Source organism: Eptatretus burgeri, chromosome 14 (genome assembly GCF_056783735.1).
Source record: "Eptatretus burgeri isolate ZD-2024b chromosome 14, Ebu_testis_v1, whole genome shotgun sequence".
In the NCBI taxonomy this organism is placed as follows: domain Eukaryota; kingdom Metazoa; phylum Chordata; class Myxini; order Myxiniformes; family Myxinidae; genus Eptatretus; species Eptatretus burgeri.
In genome coordinates this window covers 50,209,972-50,225,249 of record NC_140974.1, presented here as the reverse complement: position 1 = coordinate 50,225,249, position 15,278 = coordinate 50,209,972, and the positions used below count along the sequence as shown (strand labels likewise).

The window sequence follows — 15,278 nt, the reverse complement described above, 5'->3', positions numbered from 1 at the left end:
AAAAATACCACAATAGAAAAAAAAAAAAACAGGACCACTGAACCTGCAGCTTATCTGGGCCCTGGTCTAATTCTGTAACCAAATTTGGTAGCATCCTGACTGGTGGGTCTGAAGAAGAATATTTTTGAAGGAATTTAGGTGATTTTCCCCAAAATTGACAAAGTCGGCCATTTTGACACACTTCAGGTCACGTGATCGGCATAGCCTCCACAATTTAACATCCCGACCCTGGCCTAATGTTGTAACCCAAATTTGGTAGCATTCGGACTGGTGGGCTGGGGAAGAACATTTTTGAAGGAATTTAGGTGATTTTCCCCAAAATTGACAAAGTCGGCCATTTTGACACACTTCAGGTCACGTGATCGGTATAGCCTCCGCAATTTAACATCCCTACCCTGGCCTAATGTTGTAACCAAATTTGGTAGCATCCTGACTGGTGGGTCTGGAAGGATGTTTTTTTGAAGGAATTTAGGTGATTTTCCCCAAAATTGACAAAGTCGGCCATTTTGACACACTTCAGGTCACGTGATCGGCATAGCCCCTGCAATTTAACATCCCTACCCTGGCCTAATGTTGTAACCAAATTTGGTAGCATCCTGACTGGTGGGTCTGGAAGGATGTTTTTTTGAAGGAATTTAGGTGATTTTCCCCAAAATTGACAAAGTCGGCCATTTTGACACACTTCAGGTCACGTGATCGGCATAGCCCCTGCAATTTAACATCCCTACCCTGGCCTAATGTTGCAACCAAATTTGGTAGCATCCTGACTGGTGGGTCTGGAAGGATGTTTTTTTGAAGGAATTTAGGTGATTTTCCCCAAAATTGACAAAGTCAGCCATTTTGACACACTTCAGGTCACGTGATCGGCATAGCCTCCGCAATTTAACATCCCTACCCTGGCCTAATGTTGTAACCCAAATTTGGTAGCATTTGGACTGGTGGGCTGGGGAAGAACATTTTTGAAGGAATTTAGGTGAGTTTCCCCAAAATTGACAAATCAGCCATTTTGACACACTTCAGGTCACGTGATCGGTATAGCCTCCACAATTTAACATCCCGACCCTGGCCTAATGTTGTAACCAAAATTTGGTAGCATTCGGACTGGTGGGCTGGGGAAGAACATTTTTGAAGGAATTTAGGTGATTTTCTCCAAAATTGACAAATCGGCCATTTTGACACACTTCAGGTCACGTGATCGGCATAGCCCCTGCAATTTAACATCCCTACCCTGGCCTAATGTTGTAACCAAATTTGGTAGCATCCTGACTGGTGGGTCTGGAAGGATGTTTTTTTGAAGGAATTTAGGTGATTTTCCCCAAAATTGACAAAGTCGGCCATTTTGACACACTTCAGGTCACGTGATCGGCATAGCCCCTGCAATTTAACATCCCTACCCTGGCCTAATGTTGCAACCAAATTTGGTAGCATCCTGACTGGTGGGTCTGGAAGGATGTTTTTTTGAAGGAATTTAGGTGATTTTCCCCAAAATTGACAAAGTCAGCCATTTTGACACACTTCAGGTCACGTGATCGGCATAGCCTCCGCAATTTAACATCCCTACCCTGGCCTAATGTTGCAACCCAAATTTGGTAGCATTTGGACTGGTGGGCTGGGGAAGAACATTTTTGAAGGAATTTAGGTGATTTTCCCCAAAATTGACAAATCAGCCATTTTGACACACTTCAGGTCACGTGATCGGTATAGCCTCCACAATTTAACATCCCGACCCTGGCCTAATGTTGTAACCCAAATTTGGTAGCATTCGGACTGGTGGGCTGGGGAAGAACATTTTTGAAGGAATTTAGGTGATTTTCCCCAAAATTGACAAATCAGCCATTTTGACACACTTCAGGTCACGTGATCGGTATAGCCTCCGCAATTTAACATCCCTACCCTGGCCTAATGTTGTAACCAAATTTGGTAGCATCCTGACTGGTGGGTCTGGAAGGATGTTTTTTTGAAGGAATTTAGGTGATTTTCCCCAAAATTGACAAAGTCGGCCATTTTGACACACTTCAGGTCACGTGATCGGCATAGCCTCCGCAATTTAACATCCCTACCCTGGCCTAATGTTGTAACCCAAATTTGGTAGCATTCGGACTGGTGGGCTGGGGAAGAACATTTTTGAAGAAATTTACTAAGTTGGCTATTTTGACTGAATAAAGTCACGTGACTGGAATGAGCTTTGCAATCCCTGTTACCAGTCAGGAGAGGAACCTTGCCGCCAAATATCAGCCGGATTGGCCCAGCGGTTCGGCCGGAGAAGTCGAAATAGGAGACGGACAGCGCGTGATGTAAATACCTTATCTGGAATTTAAATTCCTGATAAGCTAAAAAAAAAAAAAGGATTTTTTTTTTTTGCAGGTGTATAAAATCTGGGAAATTTCAATGGCAAGTAGATAAAACCTGGGAAATTTCCCAGAAATAATGTGTGGAACCAGAAAGAATGTGTGGAACCTTAATGGAGATGCTCTTAATGGAATCCCCAATATTGCATCGTTCATAAAAAAAATGATATAAGGTTAAATGCAATCTTATGGCCTGCGTAGTGCAAACTTTTGCTCTCGGCATTACCGGGAAACTATTGGGGTCGTGATCATTATATGCTCGTAATGAAACGCTTTCTTCATTCTTCGCTGGTTTGCTTCTTTGTTGACGTTTCTAGACCTGTTTGAAGAACACATTAGCAAATTTCACATGAAGTAAGAGTGGTCAAAAATCGAACACTTTGATTGGCCTCGAGTGGCCCATGAAATGATCAAACCAAACACAGGGCTTTGAACGTGACATCGAGTAAAGACAGTGGCGAGCATGGAAGTGGCCGATATATAATCGGGGTCTTTGTGCAACCGAGAATTTTAACAAAGGTTTTACCAGGTAGATTTTATCAAGAAGCTCAGAAAAATCTGAAGAACTCTTGGAAAACAGGGAGAGTTGGAGTTTCTGAATGAGCTGTGAATCAATGCACTGATGTCACAATGGACCTTCAGCCATTAAGGATTTAGAGACACAATCGTTAGCCGAAAAGGCCATGATGAGCATTTTAGGGGATGTTTGGGTTCTCAGGTCATGAGCAGGGTAAAAGCCATTTTTAATTGAGGGAGTTGTATTTAGATGATTAAATAACCGAGTTGTCATTGTCATTCAAGCTTCTGGTGTCACTCCTCCCGCCTCTACAATCCTTCATCTTCCCCCCCACCTTGCTGCCACACCTGCCACCCTCGAAACTAGCTGTCTCTGACTTATCAGGTGGCACTTTCACTTTCAGTAACCCATTCTTTTCTCCAGTCCAAACGGCATGCTCACCTCCACTCCATTATTAACATTCCTTTTTATTTGTCGATCCATCTTCCTGAGGTTGTCCTATCACACCCTTCCAGACAGCTATTCATCGCCATTCAATGTTCTCACCATTATTTGCGTAACCACGTTCTCGCATGCTTACGAGTTCCTTAACAATTGCCAAATTTCTTATAATGTTATTGACAGAACTAGCGTGGATCAGCACACTTCGCATGCAACATCACACGTCGCTGCAGAGGCATAGGTATCTTTGATGACGCCTTCTTTCTCAAAGAGTGAAGGAGGAGGAAGGGGGAATGCTGGGTGTAGGTTAGTGAGGGTGATGATGGATTGGGCATTATGGAGGGATGGGGGAATGTGAGGGGGATGGGGTGGATGGTGCTGGGGGGGGGGTGAATGGTGGGGGAGGTCAGCCAAATATATTTTGTGCTTTGAACCCAATCAGCCAAATATATTTTGTGCTCTGACAGTTATTTCCTTAAATGCATTGAGAAGGGTAAAGGATGGATCCCCTCTCTTATGGGAAGCTTTTTTCTTTACGGCAGACAGGTTTACACACATTTCTTTCACGAGCTCTGAAGCCCTCCCCCATTCTTCCTCAGTGGAAAGATTTTGTGAGCTCCGACGCCCACCTTTTTTGAGAGCACACGGGTCGTCATGGGAACCGCGCGCCAGTGGGGCGGGGTGAGCTTGGGGCGGAGGGCACCCCGTGGAGACGGCCTGAAGATATAAAGCGAACGGGAGGTAAGTTCTGTGAAGAGAAAATGCGTGAGGAGAAAAGCGAGAGGAGAAAAGCAGGACAGAAAAAAGTGGGGCAAAAGAAAGCGGAGTAAAAGAAAGCCAGGGAGGGAGAGGAGAACGAGAAGTAAGCTTGAGAAGCGAGCAAGAAGCGGGTGTCTGACCAGCACCAACAACGAGGCAATTCGTCCTTCCCAGTGCTTCAGCAAGCGAGCGTGTGGTGCGCGTGTGGGTGTGAGCAGCGCCGCCAAGTGAGGCACGAGTCGGTCACCAACAACACCAGGGTCTAAACCCGCGACGGATGATCCCGGTCCCTCCAGGCGTCGACTGGCATTCAAGGCTGTTCGCGAGAGGGTGCGCGGCAAGGCTGGGTGCTGGCAATGGACGTGACACGCATGCACACATTTCGGGATGTTTTTGCTTCACGGACGACTTTCTGATGAGCGAGACGATTCTTCCCTCCCCCCGAATGATCTTCTGGGTACCCATGTCTGTGTTTAGCTGCAAGTCAACCCCTGATAAGCATCTGCTCTTTGTCTCTTTCCTGGCATTTTGATTGATTTTGCTTGGAAATTCATTCTTTATTTAGCTCAGCAAATAAAAAGTTATTTTTATTTATTTATTTATTTTATTATTAATAATTCATTTGTCGATTTCCAACCTGTCCGTGTTTGTCCTTTCCTTCCATTGGTCTAGCATTGTCCGATCAGAGATAGACTGGGAGGTAATTACCACAGATTTGACCAAAAAATCGTCGGCACACACCAGCAGTTAAAACGCTCGTCCGCCATAATTAAAATCTAATCAGATAATATTGGTGCTTTGCTGAGGGCGTGCTCCCCGCTCAGGTAACCACGTGACCTCGAGTTAAACAGAATAATTAGACGGTGGACACTGGAACTCGTGGTTGACTGGGTGGTGTTCGTGGTTTTAAAACAACCCACCGTACCGCAACGTTAATTGTGAGCGTTGGTCCTAGGTCCGGCTCAACCGAGGACAACCGGGGATTAAATCCCCCTGAGTGACAAACTGGTGTCTCAGTACCCGTCACCGCAACAATAAATATATATATATATATATATATATATGTATATGTATATATATATATACATATATATATATATATATATATATATATATATATACATATATATACATATATATATATATATATATATATATATGTATATATATATATATATATATATATATATATATATATATATATCGTTACAGTAGTGGGGGCAGATGGAGGAATTTAACAGGGAATTTAGGATTGAATAGAGTAGTTTGGTCCGTGGACGTGTCAGAAGAATCTCAATGTAATTAAGGAGAGAAACTGTGAGCCTAAGTGTTAAGTGTCACCACACGGGGGTGGGGGGTGGAGTGGTGTTGTGTTAATTAACTAGGGTTGAAGAATAAGCTTCCCCAGCTTTAGGATAAAATTTTTTACTTTCGGATTTATTTATTTCAGGTTATTATCATTACCTTTTGAATTATTGTCCTTTGTAAATATTTGTCTATTTTAATTAAATGTGTTCATTTTAAGAGGCGGTATCTGTGTATAGATCTGTGTAACATGAAAGCAAAATCTTGAACGGTCTTTTAAATATCGTGAACACAAGCCAAGTCACAAAGATGGTTTTCATGACAATATAATTCAGCCAATCACAGCCTGATCTAATCAGGTTGAGATCATGTCAAGAGGAATAGATATCTGCAATATGAAAGCAAAATGTTCAGCGATTTTTGAAATATCGCGTAAACACAAGGACATGGACGGACGATCTGTCGGTCGGACAGAGCTCATTTTAATGTCCCCAGTCTCCGACCGTCGGAGGGGTGGGGGACAAAATACATTTATTTATTTACCTCCTCCACCGAAGGTTACGTTTTCACCCTTGTCTGTTTGTCTATCAATGAGAATGATTTCTCAAAAACACGGATTTGGCCGGAATTTGGTGGGCAGGTTGGGTGTGTGACAAGGACAAAACGATTCGATTTGGTGAAGATCTGGATCTGGATTCGAGAAATTTTTCAGTGATTCCTCACCATTGAGATATAGGGCCAAAAACGATATAATACGGTGTCTTAAGAAGTTATGGATGAATTATGACAAACCTTGGTGGATGAGTTGAGTTGACAAACCTTGAAGTTGCCCGATGCCTCTTCAGTTCAAGCAAACTGACGTCCTCTTAAATTATGAATGAAGTCGAAAAATTTTCTAATCGGTGCTTTCTTATCCGTGCAACCAAAGCACCGAGACGTAGTTTCATCAGTCACACACCGAATCTCAGTGAATAGTAGCATTCTTGGTAGCATCATGGTCAAAGTCTTGGCTCCGAGTTTGGGAAGTTGCCGGTACGGACCCGTTTCCGGCAGAGTCATACCAAAGGCTTAAAAAAAAATGGTACATGCTGCTATCTTGCTTGACAATCAGCGTTTAAAAAGGATAGAGCACAAACAAACAAACATCGTGTAAACCTGATGGGCTGGATGACCTCCTCGTGCCTTGAAGTTCCTTGGAAGGGAACTCATATATTCTCCAACTCCTCCGTTCTATGATCGGGATTACCTTCAGTCGTTGTCTCCATAAAGGCACCAAGCAATTTTTTTCCGCAACATTCTCGTGATAGCCGATGGGATTTACGCTGCATAAATGACTGATCACTAAACTGCAAAGAAAAAAAGGAAACCGTCAACATTTCTTGGGCCACCCTGCACATCGCAGCACTTTCATCATCTGCGTCAACATCCTATCACGAGTTCAGGAAAGTAGACAAGAATAAGGAAGCTTTTGCAGGGTCCATGCTTTATTTCCTGCAGACAGGCATCCATGCATTTCAGTGACCAGGTCACGCAAACACACCTATTCATTCAACATCTACAAACCTTCCTTGTCTCAGCATGCCGTTTGATGTATCCAGGAAGGAGCTTTATGAATGGATAGGTCAAGAGAAAGGCCAGAACTTCAAGCAGTGAAGGGTGTCCCTTTTCGAGTTTAGCAACATGGCTCTCAGCTGGTGAAATGCACGGTCAAGAGGACAATCACTTTGGAAACGGAATATCTTTCACAAACGCGGGCTAAAGCTTACGGTTGACAGATTGTGTGGTGCAAACATGCCTCAATATGAAATAAACATGCCGTGACAAGTGCACAGCAACATGTCACAAAATTCTAAAAGAGCAGGACAGACTAACAAGTAAAATCTTTTCTCTACAGGTCCAGCACTCTTCCCAGCCTGCTCACGTTTGCATAGCTCAGGGAATACTCGAGGATGGTATGTGGACAGAGGTTGAAAGACACTCTAAGACAAGCACAGGTGTACAACGAGCATGCTGGAAAACATGTAACAGGAGGCATGCAGGAAGCCCGCATAATTCTAAAATTGGCTTTTCCACCACTTGTCGTACTTGTAACTCCTGAATTGGTGATGCAGCCCATTTGGTCTGAAGTACCATGATGTGCTTACTGCCATGCTCAAAAATAAAAGGGGTGCGTGTCACATGAGCAGATGAGAAGAACATTGATGCTGAGTTCCTCCTCACATGGAGTTGTGAAACTCATTGAAAAATTGGAGCTAAATCTGAGGTTATTCTAAGGTAAACAGATATGCATTTTGGGGTTAAAGCTGTAAGACCTGGCATTGAGTTGAAGTTTTTTGGGGGGAGTGGAGGAAGGGGGAATGGGTGGAAGCAGCATCTCTTGCGTTAAAATATTGAAATGCAGGAATGTAAGGAAAGACAGACAATGCTTCAGTTGAAGCTTGCACTTAGGCCTCGGCAAATGACCAGGACTTGGATGTCCATTGTGCAAAGTTAGTGGGAGGTTATGCCTGACTCGAGTCTGAAAAGCCAACTCGACTTCCTTGCCTAAAATCTGGGTGTCGAAGATCGGTTATCAGATCCTTGGGGGTCATCAAGTGGGTGGATCCTGATGAGGAGCGTAGGGATACATGGATAAGAGAAATCAAGGTCAGTACAGTATTACATTTGCCAGGAGGTGTATAAGAAAAGGCAAGCGGTGTGATGGTAAGACTCGTAATGAGAGTGTTATTTTGATTGAAATAAAATGTAAAGGATAAAAACCCACCCATGAGGACCTCCCAGTTTCCATTCGTTGCGGTGACCTCGTAAGCGCAACGCGTTTCTGCATAGGTTGCTCCACCGAGTACAAAGAGCAACAGTCGTGGACCGCTGCGGCCTTCATGCCAGCGGCCGTACATTCTTCCACTGGAGGGGTCAAAGAGGTAAGAGTTCAGGGGTCATAGGAAAGAAGGAAAATGGCCATAAAGTAGGAACGCTCAACAAAGGTCTTCAAAGTAATTCTTAAAGGTTTTGGATTTATTCTCCTCCTCTAAGACTTTGCGAAACTAGTTGAGTAGAAATGTTATTGAAAGCTCTTTGAGGTAGTCCTTAAATGTCATGTGAGACATTTTGAGGTACAGGTACATGACACGTACAACACTGACGATAATCAAGACTACAAGCACTAAAACCACCAAGAGAGGACTCCATTATGTCATTATGACATTATGATGTCATTCGAGCCGTTCATTTCACCACAAATTGTTTTCAGCCTGCAGGGCATGTATTAATTATCGCCCCGCTACGTGTGTATGCTGGAGCATCTATGTTGTTTTACTTTGATGCGTATGGAAAAGCATGTCTATGGCAGAGTGGAGGGAAAGACAGTAGAAGGGAAGGTGGAAAGTCTAAGATATACCAGAAGCCCTTGTGTTTCTGACGGTGTTTACGATGGCTTTTCTGACAGGACAGACACCGCCTCTAACTCAGGGAGGTCAGACAATTTTGTAGAGTTAATTACTTATGAACCGTCATAAAGGAATCTGTTGATTTTTAACATGGGACTTTCAAAATGATATATTCTGTCCCAGAATGATGGGCATGCATGCAAAGAAACCCCAGGAAACAGCGGCATTCAGGGCATCATAAAGTATATACGTTGTGTGTCCGTGTGTCATAGATAAGGATTGTTGCTCAAAATGTCTCACAAAGATTCGAAAATAAGCTGAAAATACTTGGAAAGGTACCTGAGAGAAAGGGCTGTGCCTTTGAACAACAAAAGAGTTGGAGAAATTTCTTAGCTCGCCATATGGGAAGCTGCTCGTACGGCAAACTCCCGACCACATGGGCTGGTGCAAGGCCCAAGTAGACGGGCGTGTGCTACACAAACCCCCGACGGATCGCGACCATTGAAAGGACTGTGTATCTGGATTAGGTGCTTCTGAACACTGATGGGAAGGACGTATCTGGGGTTTATGAATGTACAGGTAAGTTTAAATGGATGATATTTATTATTAATCATGTTGGGAAGAGAGGGGGAAGGTCGGAGCTATGGGAGTTGTGAGGGATGTTATAAGTATATTGTTTGTTTCGTTCTAGGGTCACAAAATAAATTATATGAGATTTTTGCATCTATTGCTAAAAGTTGAAGTATCCGTGTGTGTGTGTTTTTAGCCGTGTCTCGAAGAGAGCTCCGCGTTGTTGTTGTTGTTGTTGTTGTTGTTGTTGTTGTTGTTGTTGTTGTTGTTGTTGTTCTGGTGAAGCCAAAACCTTTAGGAACTGCTCTTTTATATACAGGATCCGGATCTCCTTAAATACTAAACACCTCTACACATCCTCACATAGATGGTGCCTTTTGAGAGCGTCAGTCATCAACTTTTAAATATATTCGGATATTTGCTTTAAAGTTTCGAAAAGTTCACGTTTCTATTTAAAGATTATTCTATTTAATGTGTTGTAATTTCGTAAATAGACGGTTTTCTCGTCATGAACAGGAGCCTCCATGATGGGCCTCGCTATTGGCTCCATCAAGGCACGTGACGAAATATCGGAAGTTGTTGTTGTTATTGCCTTTAGGACGCGGCTCTTGGACACATTTGTCCTTGTTTGTGTTATATATTCACTATGGCCACAAATTGTATTAACAGGAAATAATAGGAAATCAACAGCTCTCGGTCTCATCCACAAATATACGGTAAACCCTTAAATATCGCGGGTTTGAATATTGCGGGTTTTGACCCATCGCAGAAACCTTTTTGTGTTTCGATTTTGTTAACGCGGGGCTTCATTTCGACCAATAAGGATTTTTAGCTGAGCTGTGATGGTTATCTCGCATCACGAGCCTTTTGTTGTTTCTTGTGCGCTGTTAATAATGGAATGGTGTCGAAGTGTAAAATGACAGACAAAAGTGATTCTTTTTAATTTTTAGGTTATTTCTCTGAAATAAACTTATCGAGTGGGTCCCGGTGTCTAGCCGTCCATCCGGACTATGTTAACATTTGACTAAAACATCTTCTCCTCACAAACTACCTGACCGATGTGGACCAAATTTGGTACAATGCATCATGGCATCAAGGTCTCATGGGGTTGTGCTCCCCATCCAGATGTGCCCCCTATAGTGGGGGGTGAAAGGGGTGTTTTGCCACAAATATTGGTATTTTATTCAAAAATCTTCGTCTCAGAAACCACCAGACAGATCTAGACCAAACTCGCCAAGAAGACTTGGGACCATGCCCAAACCTTAAGTTGTGCTCCTCATGGCCATATCTCCACCAGAAAGGGGGCCACAGGACCCCTCCCCGATTCCCTCATTTTCACTGAAACAACTTCTTCTCCACAACTACCGAAGCGATACAGTCCAAATTTAGTACAATGTATCAGGACAGAAAGGTCTCATGGGGTTGTGCTCCCCATCTGGATCTACCCATTTAAAGGAGGTATAAAGGAGGTAAAAGTTGTGCTCCCAAAGACCGTACTACTTCAGGAAGAGAGGCCATGGTCCCTTACCCCTAATCCCTCATTTTCACCCCACATGTTTGGGAAATAAGTGAGTCCCCCGCAGGGCTATTTTATTTATTCACTGGGTTACAAAGCCGTGGAACTATTTATAAAATAAATACATCATCAGATTACAAAATAAAACGATTTAGGAGACTAATATGGGAGAAATTTGGTTGGGACGAGCAGCAAGTCTCATTGCTTCTGAACATTTCATTTGTATTTGAATGTTTATTCTGCTTTTTAATGTTTGATCTGCTTCAACGCAGCAGGAGACTTCATCATAAAGTGAAGTATATTTATTCCTGAAGGTGGACGGAGGTTATGTTTTCACCCCTGTCTGTCTGTCTGTCTGTGAATAGGATATCTCAAAAAGTTACGGATGAGTTATGACAAAACCAAGAGGATGAGTTGGTTGTGTGACAAGAACACGCCGATTCGATTTTGGTTCAGGTCTGGATCCAGATCCGGCCGATCAGTGGGATATAAAGCGTAAACTGTTCAGCCTGGTAGAGGAATTCACTCTACCGAGTGTCGTTCTAGTTTCAATTGTGATGTGTTTATTTTTGGCTGCCATCCACGCTCCTCCAATTTTTTTTGTCGGAGCCCAGGAACCTAACCCCCTGATTCCAGTAGGAAATTGGTTTTAACTATTGTGGTTTTTTAATATCGCAGCATTTTCTCGCAACATAACCCCAACGATATTTAAGGGTTAACTGTATTTCCTATATTTCTGTGAGTCCGATTTGCATTCAGAAACAGGACAATTATGGCTGACCATATTGAAATTGCCACTCTTTCATCTAAATGCTGAAAATTATGTTTAAAAAGACAATTTGAATTGCATATTTTGTGCCAGTAAGGTTAAAATTGCCCAGTGAGCAGAACCCTCACTGTAAACACACACAGATCGAATGCGCAAAGGCCTCGTGACGTCATTAAGAAAGTCATGTATTTAATTGTAAACACGGTACAACTGTCCCAAAGTATATTCACTGGCATTTTCATCTGAATTGGCATTTGAGTTGTTACGATGGACGATTGGATTGTCTCTGAAAGAAAGAAATGGATTGAAAAGTGTATTGAAAATGTGAAGAATGGTATGGAATGTTTGGGTTTGCATGAAACTGATGCAATGGATAGATTTGTCTGGAGGAATATCATCACTTGACCAACCACCTGAAAAATGGGAAAATGGTCGTAAAACGTTTGTTGCCATTATCGTTGTTTCATCTGAATCAGCATCGCGGGCATCACTGTCATCCCAACCTAATTCCCTTGCCATTCAATAAAATCGACTTACTAATAGATACTAAACTTACTGACTAAATAGAGAGGATGATCACCTGTCTCTATTATCATCTGAGCTCAAGCGTTTGGACATCGGGATTGCAGCTCTCTCTGAGGTTCGGAGACCGGATTGCGGCGAGATAATGGTGGGTGGTTACACCTACTATTGGTCTGGTCGCTCTGATGGTTACCATACCCAAGGAGTTGCTGTAGCTGTGTCCAATAAGCTGACCCCAATGATAATTGAGGTAACACCGGTCAACGAGCGTATTATGAGATTAAGGATTCGTCACTCCTTAGGTGTCATTTCCCTGGTCTCTGTTTATGCTCCGACTGAGGCGAGTGATCTCACCGTGAAGGATGCATTCTACGCCACACTCGAGTCTGTGGTTGATCAGTGCCCCAGACGAGATACACTTCTAGTCTTGGGGGATTTCAATGCATCGACTGGAACTGATAGGGACGGTTATGAGGTGTGTGTTGGTCCCCATGGGTCAGGAACTATGAACCAGAATGGCACTAAGTTCCTTGACTTTGCAAGAAGTCATGGACTTGTGGCTGGTTCATGGTTTCAGCGCCCACAAGCTCATCGCTGGACTTGGTATTCCAACGCTGGCGGTGTGGCAAAGGAGATTGACCATGTCCTCATTGACGGTCGTTGGAGGATGATCCAGAACTGCAGGGTCTACCGGAGTGCTCAGTTCCTCAATAATGACCACAGGCTTGTTGTAGCAACTCTAAAGCTGCACCTTAAATCCTGGAGAATGGTACCATCCCAGCCGAGGCTGGATGTTGCCAAGCTCAGGGATGAGAGAGTAGCTGAGGAGTTTGCGAAGAGGCTGAGTGGACACTTGGGGGGTCTGGGTGCTTTGGGGGGTCCTGAAGAGTTGTGGAGCGCCTTCAAGACCACCGTCCTCGATGTTGCCGGTGGATGCCTTGGAGCTCACCGCAGGGCAAAGAAGAATTTTGTCTCTCAAGGGACACTGGATACCATTGACCAGAGTCGCAGGGCCAGGCTGAATGGTAGAGCTGAGCTGTTCAGGGAGCTGAGGCGTAAAACTGTACGTGCACTGAGGGTGGACAAGGAGGCCTATGTGCGAGGAATCTGTGAGGGGATAGAGCATCACCTGTGGACAGGTGATTCTCGTCCCGCTTACAGAGGAATTCGCGCATTACGTTCATCCAAGCCCATCCCTCAGAGCACTACAGTTCGAGCAGAGAGTGGTAGGCTCTTGACAGAGGAGTCTGAAGTGAAGGCCCGCTGGGCCGGTTACTTTGAGCGGTTGTACCAGGCTGATCCCCCAACTGTCGAGTTGGACGTCAAGGGTGTTACAATCCCTGTTGCTGACCCTCGAATCAACTGTGGTCCACCTACGCTTGTGGAAACACGGGCTGCGGTGAACCAGTTGAAACGGGGCAAAGCTCCAGGGATCTGTGGCATCCATGCCGAACTTCTCAAGGTTGGTGGAAATGCTGCACTCGTGTCGTTGCATGCAGTTTTGTGCTCTGCCTGGAACACAGGCATCATCCCAACTGACTGGAAGAGGGGCCTTGTTGTCCCTCTCTGGAAAGGGAAGGGTGATCGCCAAGACTGCAACAACTACCGAGGGGTGACGCTGCTCTCAGTGCCGGGCAAGGTCTTTGCTCGGATAATTCTCGATAGGGTTCGCCACCATCTGCTTGAGCACCAGCGTCCAGAGCAGTCAGGCTTTACACCAAAGAGGTCAACGATTGACCGTATCCTTGCACTTCGTGTCCTCACCGAACGCAGAAGAGAGTTTCGGCAGGGGCTGCTTGCAGCCTATGTTGATCTCTGTAAAGCGTTCGATTCAGTGAATCGGGATGTCCTCTGGAGGATTCTTGGTCTTCGTGGGGTGCCACCAAAACTGATCGATCTGATGTCTGAACTCTACTCTGGTACTGAGAGTGCTGTGAAGTGTGGTGGTACCATCTCTGACTTATTTCCAGTTGTTACTGGAGTTCGTCAGGGATGTGTACTTGCCCCCACACTTTTCAGCACTTGTATGGACTGGATTCTAGGGAGGATGTCGGAGAGATCAAGTTGCGGTGCGTCATTTGGGAATGTCAAGATCTCGGACCTTGACTTTGCAGATGATGCAGTCATCTTTGCGGAGACTTTAGACATCCTCTTGGGGGCCCTCGAGGTGCTGAATGAGGAGTCGGAGCCGTTGGGATTACGGGTTTCTTGGGTCAAAACTAAGATCCAGGCTTTCGGTGACATCTTGGATGCTGCTGTCCTGTCTGTGTCTGTTTGTGGTGAGGATGTTGAGGTCGTGGAGAGATTCACTTACCTTGGCAGTGATATTCATGTCTCTGCTGGCTGCGAGTCAGAGGTCAATAGACGTCTGGGTCGGGCCTGGGGAGTCATGGATTCACTGGATCATGGGGTGTGGCGCTGCCGGTACCTGTGCGGGAGGACGAAAGTCCGAGTTTTCAGGTCCTTGGTACTTCCAGTCTTGCTCTATGGGTGCGAGACTTGGACTCTGACCAAGGATCTGAGACGGAGACGAAATTCCTTTGGTACCAGGTCTCTTCGGAGAATCCTTGGCTATCGCTGGTCGGATTTTGTGTCCAACGAGCGGTTGCTGAGAGAGACTCGGATGAGATTTGTTACCTGCATAGTCCGTGAGCATCAGTTGCGGCTGTATGGACATGTGGCTCGTTTTCCTGACTCTGATCCTGCTCACCAGATTCTCTCAGCGAGGGAGTCTCATGAGTGGAGGAGGCCAGTGGGCCGACCACGTGCCTCATGGTTGCAACAGGTTGACCATCATCTCAAGGAGATGGGGATGGGCCTGGCCTCTGCCTGGGGGATGGCCAGACGGAGGCCCCTGGAGTACCGGCGGAAAGTGGACGCAGCGACGCGCTGTTCTGGCACATGCTCCCATACCTGACCTGACCTGACTTACTAAATCCTCAAAGGACATACTTATCTTCTCTCAGGTACAAGACATGGCCGTGGGTTGGCATTACTGCCGGTGCTTTTGCATCACTGCATAGCTGTGTAGCTGATGCAGTGCCCCCTGAAGGTTAGAGCAGGAATTTGTAATTTGTTCAGAGTGTGGCGATAACTCGCCTCCCTTCAACGTTCAAGTGCGCTCCCTTTGCACTATCCTGTCAGG

General features: G+C 44.9%; 1 protein-coding gene across 1 annotated transcript in view; it reads right to left on the bottom strand.

The window, feature by feature from the left end:
• Positions 1 to 6,834: 6,834 nt before the first annotated feature.
• The window catches only part of LOC147013155 (syntaxin-binding protein 1-like), a 51,656-nt gene continuing 43,212 nt past the window's right edge, over positions 6,835 to 15,278 (bottom strand). The window contains exons 18-19 of the mRNA XM_085854773.1: positions 8,135 to 8,274; positions 6,835 to 7,975 (exon numbers count right to left, since the gene is read on the bottom strand). Of these exons, the coding sequence (XP_085710899.1) occupies positions 7,872 to 7,975; positions 8,135 to 8,274 (244 nt within the window). The 3' untranslated portion in view covers positions 6,835 to 7,871. The remainder of the gene's footprint in view (positions 7,976 to 8,134; positions 8,275 to 15,278) is intronic.